Source organism: Corvus kubaryi, unplaced genomic scaffold (genome assembly GCF_017639235.1).
Source record: "Corvus kubaryi isolate FWS band 111438036 unplaced genomic scaffold, C.kubaryi_AGA036_p1.0 37382, whole genome shotgun sequence".
Classification (NCBI taxonomy): domain Eukaryota; kingdom Metazoa; phylum Chordata; class Aves; order Passeriformes; family Corvidae; genus Corvus; species Corvus kubaryi.
In genome coordinates this window covers 5211480-5223659 of record NW_024581124.1, presented here as the reverse complement: position 1 = coordinate 5223659, position 12180 = coordinate 5211480, and the positions used below count along the sequence as shown (strand labels likewise).

At 40.4% G+C, this 12180-nt stretch overlaps 1 protein-coding gene across 1 annotated transcript; it reads right to left on the bottom strand.

Moving 5' to 3' along the window:
• Window positions 1–324: 324 nt before the first annotated feature.
• On the bottom strand, window positions 325–11923 carry ZCCHC8 (zinc finger CCHC-type containing 8). Its single transcript, XM_042035064.1, has 14 exons — window positions 11728–11923; window positions 10814–10856; window positions 10094–10168; window positions 9482–9587; window positions 8735–8809; window positions 8318–8421; window positions 6957–7022; window positions 5884–5944; window positions 5628–5770; window positions 4757–4899; window positions 3933–4045; window positions 3124–3207; window positions 2542–2656; window positions 325–1811 (listed from the first exon to the last, which is right to left on the bottom strand). Exons 1-14 carry the CDS (start codon window positions 11888–11890, stop codon window positions 1009–1011), a joined length of 2094 nt encoding a protein of 697 aa, XP_041890998.1. The 5' UTR covers window positions 11891–11923; the 3' UTR covers window positions 325–1008.
• Window positions 11924–12180: the final 257 nt, after the last annotated feature.

The following is a 12180-nucleotide window of genomic DNA, read 5'->3' as shown; positions in this document are numbered from 1 at the left end:
GGCAACTGAACAATGTACAGTCACTTCAGCCACAGGTCCCTCCCGAGACAAGGAGAAAAAGGTGTTGGAACAATCAATCAGCAGGATTGTAACATTTCTAAGCATTCAGAAGAGGGCAGCTCTTCAGATTATGAAAACTGAATGATATGGCAAGAATTTTAACAGTTTCTTGATTAAGAAAACCTGAAGCCAACAGTTGTGGCCCTTCCTAAAATATTTAACTATATTCATCCTCATTTTGCTCACCTTGTTTTCCCAATTTTCTTCAGCAGCCGATTTTCAAAAACCAGCATTTTGCTGCTTCAGGACTCCAATTAAAAACTCTTTAGCTAAAAGCTCATTTATTAAACCTCTGTAGACAACCACGAACATGTATGTACAGCAAGTTTACATGAAGGACGATGCTACAAAAGATACAGTGGCAATTAAAACAGACCCACATAAATAATTTATAAAAATACTTGAAATGGTGAAAATAGCACTGTAATCCCCAATTATTTTCCTCCAATTGCCAAGACTTTCATGTGGGAAATCTAACATCAGACCTTTTTAAAAACATTCCGAATATATTAAACTTATCTACAGGATAATTAGCAAAATGTATAAAGTGTAGATTATTGTACAAAGGACAGATATTAAAAAAAATCACCAATCCACCTGAAACTCAAGGACAATAAAAATCTTAGCCAAAATAATGAACACCAAACCACAAACTCTGCATTTTAGAGTCTCGAGTATTGGCAAATAAAATGCTCTTAACAAATCATCAGTCCTGTTATTCCTTAGTGGAAGCATGCAATTTGGGAAAATTCTACATTTTCTGACTGCGTCGCTACTCCTGGACAAGATCAAACCTGCACTGACTTCGATACTAAGGAAGAACAGGGCAGACCTGCATTTGTCAAGATTTTCTCTTTCCTGTAAGATGAAGGAGGTTATCTGAGTTTGTAAAACTGGGGGGGAAACAGAAGGGATTTGGACATAAGAAAACAAAAGACCAGTTAAGATTTAAGTCTTTTTCTTTTGCTGGTTTCTTGGGGAATTTTTTAACAGGCTTCTTATCCGTAGATAAACCCCAGTTGATTCTGCCATGTTTTCAAATTCAAATGGTGTGATGCCTGCAGCAAACTTGCTCATGTCAGGAACAAGTCCAGATTTTTTCACAGATGATCCAGTGCTTGTGGGCACTTTATTACCACCTGTGTTTTCCTCCTCATTAACCTCAGGGTTGGGAGCAGGCAGGGTATCATCCAGCAGATCTTCAGAAACTGCATTATCAGGATTTTCCTTTAAGTCAAGCAAACTGTCCTCTAGATTTGGACTGGTTATAGAACATTCGTTTTCTGGGATCTGCTCACTGATGTCAGAAAACTCTGTTTCCACTGAGATCACTTTCTCAGGTGACCTGACTTCTGCAACAAGATCTGCTTCATTCCTGGCTGGCGATGAGGTAAGGGAATTCCCAGTTAAAGGTGTGTCAGCAGGAATATCAGAGTCACTGTTTGTGCTCTCTGCCTGCTCCAGCGCTGCCCAGATTAACCTCTGCTGCTCCTCCAGCTCTTCCAATGTCAGAGTATCCTCATCCATGACTGAGTCCACTATTTTGGGCAGAGGACTATCACTGGAAGGGTTTGGTGGTGGAGTAGTCCTAGGGAGGGGAGAGTGGGTGGGTGTGGAAGGCTGAGGGGGTGTGAGTGGGGGTGTTCCTCGTGGCACAGGCGGAGGAGTGGACATCGATGGAGACCCAGGTGGCAGCGGAGGTTGGAACTGGAAACTGTTGGGAGTTTGAGATCTCTGTGCCCCTTCCAGATCTAGAAAGAGATGAAAAGACACCTTTTATAACCTGAAATCTGACCAGGACAAGATTCAGAGTGCCAATGCTCTGATTAACTACCAGATTTATGTCTTCTCATCCTTGGTTTTCAGCTGAGACAGAACAAACTTTACGAAGGTTTTCATATCCACCAAAACTGTTTTTTGGGATTTTGACTCTGCCAGCCATACAAGGAAAAAAAATTACTCTTGAAGGTATTAAGAACAAACTCATTTCACATTGAGACACAATGGAGGATTCCTCATAACGGACTTCAAAAGGAAAGCGAGAAGTTTCTCCAGCTATTCTAACATGTAAACAACCCTGAATCCTCCTCCCCTGAGCTTGCCATTTTTAAGAAGCTGTAAGCTTGCAAATTTATGTTATTTCATCCAAAGACTTAGGGATTTGGGGGTCTTCTTAACAGAAGTTTCTTTAGGATGCTCCTGAAGTAAAGAGATCAGAATTTTTAACATAACATTGCAATTGCTCTCAGCACACCTGAAACTTCCTGTTTGCTACTGGAAGATATGAAAACCACTGTGACAATCACACCAAATGCCACTGCAGTAGGACACTGCTGGCCTCTGTCAGCTCTGACATTAAATACCACCAAAATGACTACTAACACATTGGCTTCTCCTTTTAACTCTCACATTTCAATTCAGAGCAAGTTATTTTGAAAATAGAAGTTGAACCTAGGGAAAAAAAATGCAGAATGACGATACCAGAGTCCAGGTCCATGTCAGCTGCTGCTGTCTCTGAATTGTCGTCTCTTGGTCGTTTGGAGTGATGAGACTTTGACTGAGGCGCAGCCCTTTTGTTGCTGCATTTTGGACTTGGCTGGAGAGAAAATATCCACAAAACAAAAAAGAATTAGTATTATAGTGTACAGGCTAACATTTCCAGCTTTAAGAATTAATGCAATTTTGTAACTATACAATTATTTGGGGACTCAGTATGTAAATAGACATTGATGTTTGAGGGATGCCATGGCTATGGCAACCTAACAAGCTTCTCACTTATTAGGGGATTCTGGAACTTCTAGGTTGTGTAAATTCACAGCAAACTTTTTTCCCAATATAAATCATTGCACAACTGGGATCTGCTAACATTAAGTGAAATAATGGAATTCATTTTAAACACAAAGCCATCTTCTGTTAAAACAGAAGCCAGATCAGCATTTCACCCCCATTAGTGTCAATAAAAAGTCTGTCGCCTTGTGCAGAAAGAAGATACAAGCAAGAGATCATCATGACCTACACTAAAAGACAACATTGGTTTTTTTAATAACAAGGAGATATATTCACCTCCTGGTAATTAGAAAGGTAGTGAGCAAAAACATCCTTCTGTTGAGATGGTTGCATGGGGATGGAACCAAACATCTGCCATTCCTACAGCAAAAAGAAAAAAAAAAAGAGAAATAATGTTGCATATGGTTGGTTAATAACAGAACTTTGGTTAATAACACTGAATGAATAAACACATTTGGAGGCCACTAAATGGGCAAATGTAAAGGTGTAAATGCACAAGTGCTTCTTTTTAATGCACAGGCACTAAGATCAGTGATGGAATTCACTGACAGCAGGTTAAAATGCTTTTGAAGATAAAAGCGCAGCACCCACATTTCCTGTGTGCTCTGTGCTTAAGCGGGCACCCAAGATGTGGGCCTTCTGACTTGTTTAATTCTAGTTGTTACAAAGCTTTGCAGAAGTTGCTCACTGACTGAGCTGATGTCATTTTTTGTGATCAAAATTATATTTATGGAAACACCCACAGGGATTTTCACAGTCCAAGAACATTCAGAAAATTTACACGTATGGAAAAAACAGCCATTCATGCATGAGGTTTCGTGTTTAAAAAACAGCAAACTGTCCTGTTGGTCTCATGGAAATAATCCCCACAGCAGCACTGTTAGACCCTAGCACAAGAACTATAACAAGTATCAGTTAGATGGATGTCACGTTAATTACAACCCCCAGCCCCAAACCAAGGGCGTAAAAAGAAGAGACTGTTGAAAGGAAATTGCCAGATGCAGAATACAAAACATTTAACTCTTGGCTAAAAGCAATTACTGTCATTCAGCATGTGGTTTAGAAGACAGAGAACAGCTACTCACATCTGGGATCCCACTGGGAGTGGATATATTAAAGCCTGGATAATTTACCAACTTTGACACATCGTAAGTGATACGTTTGGGTTGGGGAGAGCCCTCATCTTCTTCAACATCACCTATAATGGAATATAATTGTTATTGATGTTAATTAAGAACACCACTGAAAACATCCACAGGATTTAAGAACAGGGGTTTGGAATCTAAGTATTGATAGAAGGTTTTGAAATCCACAGAGGCAGTAAGAGTGACCAAATCCATCAGATACAGGCATGAAGCCTCCCCAGAAACCAGCTGGATACTTCTACACAACTGCTCTTCAGGTACCATTACCACCCTCAGAATTTGTCATCAGGACTGTTCTGAGATGCAGCATAAATGTTGGTCATTAGCAAAAAGCTGGTAAATTACTTAAGTTGGGTTTCAAGAAATGTGTTGTTTGCTTGCTGGTGGTTTTGTTCCTGTATAAGAGTAAGTTACAGAATATTACGGCTTCTTTCATAAAACGTTAAGAGGAAAAGGGAGAGGAAATTGGACAAAAAGAGATTTGCAAGTCTTGCAGTTTCACCCAACTCCAGGTTTTAACAGTGAAACCCCACTGACAGTCTCCATCTTTGTAATCCAATCATTATGGAATTTGTTTCATTGTTACACCATAGCAGATAAAAAGGTGTATTTTTACAGGAATAAAAGACTTGATACGCAACATTCTCTGCAACTCTTCCACGAGGAAGATGGTTTACAAACCAGTTACTTTTTTGTCTCCTGAGGAGGGTGCAGCCAGTCCACAGCCTCATACTAAAACTGCATTGCAGCCCCATATGCCTCACCTTTCCCATCATACAGAGCCAGTCCTGAGTGCTCCATTTCGGCCTCCTTGAGCCAGCCCGGGGGGTACCCCAGCTGCCGCATGCGGTAAATGAACGGCGGCAGGCTCTTGTCTGTCACACCGAGGGCATCCTGAAGGACCTCACTAAGTCGAGAAAACAAACAGAAAACAAAATGTCATCCAGAAAAATCCCTAACTGGTGACAAAACGTTGTGAACATTTTGTGGAGTTTTCAGCTGTCAAGGTAGAACAGCTGAGTTTTAGCTCAAACTGTGTTGCATTTGAATCCCAGATACAACAACTCTAGATCAAAACCAGCTCTGATATGAAATACAACTTTTTGCCTTTCTGATATGCTTAAACCCTTTATTAGATTTAATTCTACACCAAGAATAACCTACTTGACCTGCTACTTCTGACTCATGGCCTTGACTGTAGCTATCAACAGGAAAGGTGGAACTTGACACTGAATTTACTAGTGATTTTTTTGGAGACTGCCACACAATACTGTGATTTCTTTAAATGTTTTGAATAGAGAGGAAAGGACACTCAAAGCTCAAAATTTGCAGACTTTTGAATATATTTTTAGTAGGAACATCATAAATTTGCAATTTGAGATGTCAAACAGTAATACTTATCTCCCTGCATTAGGGAAAGAGTAGGACTATTCAGCTAGCAGTGAATTTTCATTTGAAAAGTATCTCTGCAATTTATTAAACAAAATTCTATTTAGCAAATTCGAACATAATACACTCATAATTAAGAGCAACAGGTGGACTTAATAAACTCTGGCAATTAACATCTGGCACTCCAAAGGTAGAAGAGGTATTCCAGAAAAGCAGTGCAACAGCAAATGGAAAGAAAAGAGATACCTAATTACTCCTGGCTTAAATTTTCCAAACCTCTCTTCTACTTCTTCTGCATGGTAACGCTGCTGAAAATTCTGATTGCTCGAATCACCACAAGCTTCCAAAAACTCCTTTCTCTTCTCATTTATACGAGCTGCATTTCGTGGCTTAAAGATAATACAATTGGGAAGTTTAGAGTTGGACAACTTACAATTTATGCACTCCTTCACCCAACATAAAGCTTGGAGAGCAGCAGTCTTTGGAATACTGGTGACTTTACCTTTGAACAGTCTTTCATTTGATGGTCTTCAGAACCACAATTGAAACAATGAGGTTTGGGCCTGCTTGAAAAATGCACAAATTAAACCTGAAAACAACTTTACAATGTTAAATACATTTAATTATTTTCATTCTTGAAAGATTTTAAGGTTTAGACTTGAGAAAGACAAAAACAAAATCATTCACTGCTGATGTCATGTGCTGTCTTCCGCTTCTCTTAAACTTTTGTCAGTCCTTAAATAGAGGAACAGAGTACTGCTGATTTCACAGTGCTAAGAAAAACATGGGAAATGAGGAAAGGGCAGAGGGAAATAGGAAATGGTATCATCAGAGGTCTAGTCCTTTTCACAATACTGGGAATCAGTCACCAGTAGAAACAAACAGCAGAGCAGGACCATTCCTTTGGAAACTCCTGGCCCACAGTTTCAAGGAATGAATTTTGTGAAACTGCACTGAAAACCCAGAATGGAACTGCAGCTGGCTTCAACTTAAATCTTCCTTGTAAATTCACACCGTGGCAGGAAACATTTGCAATATTACTGGGGTGAAAAAACCAAGATTTCAGAGGAAAACTTATTTTCTGAACATTCATTTTTACTGAATTAGGACGGGAACCAGAAGTGGAGACAAAAGTGTGGCACAAGAACGTGTGTCCAAGGTAACTCCAGCTGGAAACTGAATTCCCTTCACTTCTGACCTCCCATAAAAACTACACCCAAAAACTACACTGATCAACTCTCAGATCAGTCAGTCTTAAAAATCTATCAAGTAAGTCAGACAGGAGCTGTTCTACAAAACAGTAACCATGACACAACACCAGTGCCAAGGATGACAAACCAATCACTAAAAAGACAAGAAACAGAAGAATTAAGTATAAAAATTCAGAAACTTTTCACACACTGACTTTGGGCCCTTCCTAAAGAAAGTCAATAAAAGAACAGACCCACTGACTGCAAAGCTCAGCTCTGGTTTATTTAATTTAAAGTATGTCCAAGGGTTTATCAATTGGGCAATAATCACAGAGTGCATCTGAACTTTTCAGCTCAAAACTTTATATTTAGGAATAATACAAACCTTTTGGGTTTTACTTGTATTTCTTGTCCATCTAGGGAGAGAATCTGGCTGAAAACTTGCTGATATCTTTAGATTTCAATAAGGAACTGCTACTGGATGAAGCAAAATTTCAATTTTGTTTAAAATATCAATGAAAACTTAACAGTGCTTTGAGTAGAACACTGACTCATCTGCATTAAGTTACAAATGGGTCCTTGATATGAAATCCAGAGTATAAACTACAAAATGGTATCTACTATAAACTATTTGCTAAGATGAGCTTATGATGTTTCCTCCTAAATTTCTACCCAATGCTTTATCAGCACTTGCTAAAACTACAACCCTCTTGTTTACAGGCAGAAATTTTCATTAATAATTCTGAAATGCTTCACAGCAATGCAATCTTACTAAACCACATTTTGATAGAGTTTCAAAACGACAGGGTCACTGAGAGCAGTACCTGGGTCATTTAGAAGCCAGTGCCTGATGAACCATTTCACTCAGAATCAGTTCAGCCACACTTAACTTGGCATTTTAGGAGAAATTCCCATTAGGCATCTACCTCCTTCATCCAGAGGTTGGGAGATTGTAAATTTGCAATTTATGTTCAGATACAAGTAATTTTTTAATGTATGACATTTTTAGTGTATGACATGACCTTGATTACAAGCTAAAGAACTGGATATTGCAGAAATGAACTCTGAAACGGGTTCTTGTCCTGAGTCTTTCCAGGACAGAAGCAATACTGGAAAACTGGGGAGATGATGTTACTTGAGAAATGTCCTGTCCAATTTCTTTTATCATGGAAGACTTCAATATTAAAAAACATTTCAACATTTTCCAACTTTTTTCAGCATTTCCCTAAATTCTACTTTTCAAACATTGGCTTTAATAAACAGTAAAGAAGCAACTTTAAAATGGATGCATGTTTAAGAGCATTCCATAATTAAATTTTAATAAAAGACTTTCCCTCTGGCTCCCACATTTGGAAAAAAGCATTTTACAGCATGTTTGAGTTTACCCTTTTCTTCTCCCAGAGAGTGGATTTTACAGAGGGAGAACACTTATTCAATCAGCAACGAGCTGTCATTCCAAACCTGGTTAGGGACTGGCCCAGGAAGTTCCTAAATTCACAAGATGTATTTATGGGGATAAGGCATTCACCCTCAGGATAGCAATCAGCAAGTCAATTATATCAAAATACTTATTTGTTTTGAGTAAAAAAGTCATTAATGACTCATTAAAGCATCCCATCTCTAATGATTAATATGGTTTTGATAGAAACACACAGTCCACTGAAGAGAATTTGAGTTCAATTTACCCACTGGAATACTTTGGATTTGACAAACGGAAAATGAAACGTGTTTTAGCAAACAGGATACTTAGGTATTTCCCATCCTTCTGTCAGCTGTGGATTCTCATTTAAAATAGGCTGTCCCAGTTTATCGAGACAAAAATTGGTAAAATACAGAACACTTCCTACAACCTGCAGAAAAAAAGTCAGAGAATTGTCAGAAATGTGTCAGTATTTAGGTGAGATTGGTAGCATTTCTATAAATTTACACTGCTTGAAATACTTCCAGGTTTTTTTCCCCATTCTCTAAGAATTTACAATTAATACAAGCCCACACCTGTACATGTAAGATTTTTTTTGCACTGATGTAGCCAAAACATGCTGAATTTAAATTTCATTTATCAGTGTAACAGCAGTTAACAGATCTTATTTTAATGGCAGTGTACACTGAATGTGGAGAATGAAGAGTCAGACCTACCATGGAAGAGCACAGTCAAAAACTTACACTAAAAGCTTCTTTCACTTTTTTAGAACTCGAGCTGGCTCCTTTACAGTCCTCTTCCAGAACAACACTGGAGGGCTGACAGGGAAAGCAAAAATAAAAATAATTAATTTAAATCAATGGAGCTCCTGAATTAGTGATGTAAAAGGCATGAGAATGTGGGGATCAGCTTCTGTCCTTTTACCAACAGTAGGATGGAGATGTCCACATTAGTCATGAAGCCTTACACAGCCCAAAGCACGACACAGCCCCTTTCTAATGGTTTCTTTGATGAGAAATACACTGCATAGTAACATTTTCATTCTCACCAAAAAAGCTAAGGGAAAGATGGAGAGAAATGTGCTATTCCACCCTTTTACTCAAAAGTGAAGGTTGAGTAAGAATCAAAATTCTAAACTAGGAGGAGAAAGTGTAAATTTTTAGGTTCTGTTGTTCAGCTGTTTTCTTACATATACTCAAAGTTGGGCCAAATGAAGAAGAGGATGCATTAAGCTCTCTTAATTATTTAAACCAACTTATTAATTTTCTTTCACTGAAATTTCACTAGGGATAATTTTCAAGAAGCATTTTCATGGGCAGAAAGGATCTTTTCTTTGCCCTGGGCTCTATTTTTTGGAACAAGTGGACATACATCTGTTTGACAACTACTTGATTTGATTTTTGTTACATTTAACAGTGCAGTATTTCGATATTCTCATTACAGAGATGGAGGAGAAGAAGCATCTCGTGACAGTTTGAGCTTTAAAGTACCTGGGGCTTAGCATTCAAGTGTGATTTTTCTTGTTCACTTCTCTTCTGCTCTTCATATTTTTGAACTAAACTACAAATAAAATCTTCAATTTCTTGATGATACCGCCTGGGATGGAACAAAGTACAGAGAGATGAAGTATGAGCAAGGCTGAAACAAAGGGCAGATGTCTCTTTTCTTAAGCATTTAACATTTACTAAATAACTTAGAAAAGGGGAAAATCCAATTGTTTTTTGTCCCACTCTCAACCCCCACCAACACAAATGCAATCTGATATTAGAGAGCACCTGAGTGTGGCAAAAAATCAACTCCAAGGCAGGGAAAGATTAATTTCTTATATTTTACCCACAACATTCCTGAAATTCAAACTGGTCTTCAGACCCACTCCAAGCTCCTGGAAGTCACCCTTCATTTTGTGATAAAACCAGATATTGCTAAGGAAAGCAACAGAACTCCTGTCATACTGCCCATTATCCTTTCTCCCCTTCAAGCTTCAGTAGTGTATGTTACTGAATAAAATCTATATCCACCCTTTGGGCACAACACTGTTATTTCCAAAGAAACAAAAAAGCCTCTGTTTCCTGTCAGGATTGTTTTTACCTGAAAATACTTACTTAGTAATGACATTGTTCATAAATAAAATCTGCAACAGAGGTCCATCAACTTTGGGGTTTTCCACTGAGATTCCACTAGAACAGCACAGAACACAGACAATGGGTATAGTAAATATTCCCCACCAGTTTTATCACACAGCTGATAGCTGAGTCTGGACCTCACAGAGAGGAAGGTTTGGTCAATACAAAATCTGTCCTTTTAAGAAGTTCCTATCCTATTCCCTTAAACAGAAACTATCCTCTTGAGCAAAGCAGGTTGGTTGGTGTGAGGTGGAAGGAGAACAAAACACCCCCACACTGCAGAAATACTTAATTCTGCATGAACAGAATTCTCTTCCTGCTCTTCTAACTTCAGTATATTTATACAATCTTCTAACTAAGATTTATTCACACATTTGAGTGTAATTTTCCCTCACTGCTGAACTTTACGTTAAAACTGCTTCCCTGAAGACCAGGTGAGTTTCATAAAACAGATTCACACAAATAGAGTTACAGCAATACCAACCAAGTTCCTGCTATTCAATTCCAAAAGACTTTTCAGGAACTGGAATGGCATTTTAGAAGCCCAACACCTGAGCAGGCATTAGGACATTGAAACAAGATGTGGGAGATTGTTACCTCAGCCAGCTTTTATCTTAGATAAACTCTATATATACACATATAAATAAATATATTCTCTCTATATAAATCATACAGTGTTTTAAGTCAACATGAACATACCTAGGACGAGTCAGAATTCTCAGCTTCCTTTTAAGTTCCTGATGTTCACTTATTGTTAAGGAATACGATTTCCTTTGGAAGACACAAACCCACACCAAAGCAAAAAAGAAAACACCGAGCAAGAATTTCACAGAACAACAAATAGAGTTTCAATTCCTCCCTTTCACTGCACAGGGGATTATTTACAAATCCACCTGTTGCTGAAGAAACACAATAAAATGAAAACAAACAAATGAAAAAGAGGACTAGCTGTGACAATCCAGATAGTGCCATGCACTATATGCAATGGTTGTATTAACAGATTTATAATATTTTATTTTAAAAATATATACAACCATCAACAAAAGAAAGGTAACGGTAGTACACACGTACTTGTAAATGGGAAATAAACTATAACACATTTCAGATTCCATTCTGCTGCAGCAGCAAACCTAAAAACCCTCCAGGGAACCTGTCCCAATTCAACAATTTGAAATTATTTGTAGCTGCGTTAAAATGGATTGTCAAAGTGAACACACAGGCGTTTGTTTTCCCCGGAAAGGCAAGAACGCAGCAATTCAGTTTCAGAGAGCCGTTTCAATAGCCATCTCCGCATCCCAGGACGGAGCCGCCTCCTGAGGTGGGGCTGGCACGCGCCCGGCCGCTCGGAGAATAAAAGTTTCTATGGAAAAGCGCTCTAAGGAAGCCTGGGAGCACCAGACTCGGCTCCCCCTCCCCACCCAGCTCAGTACTCTCCCCCTTCGGAACGCGCCCGGGCTCCGGCGGAGACCAAGGGTTCTTTCCCACAGAGCCCCGGGCAGGAGCCGGAGCCCCCCGGGAGGGCCGGGACGGGCTGGCCCGGAAGGGAACCGGCGGCAGCGGCGCGCCCGCCTTCCCCCGCCCCGGCGCGGGCCCTGCCTCTACCGCCAGGATATTCTCCGCCCGCAGCCGCTGCACCGTCTCGTCGCGGTCGCGCAGCCGCTCGTAGAGCTGCAGCAGCGGGTCCGGCTCTTCCAGGGCGGGCGGCGAGGGCGGCCCGGGCTCGCCCTCCAGCTGCCCGAAGAGCTCGCGGTCCCCGAAGTCCACCTCCGCCGCCATCTTGGCCGCCGCAGGAAGGGCGGGGCGGGGGCAAAGGGCGGCGGGAAGCGCGGGACAACGCTCGCCGCGGACTACAGCTCCCAACGTGCCTCGGGGCGGCGAGCCACCGAGCGGCTGGTGCCTGGGCGCGATTCACGCTGGGAGGTGTAGGCGGCGCGGCAGCATTTGCCGTACTCAAAAATGGAGGACGCGCTCCCGCCTCCAGAACCGGCATCGCTCCCGGTTTGGGAATTTTCTTCCTCTTCTGAGAAAGGGTCGGAGGTGGAGAGAGACGGGGCGGCAGCAGCGTG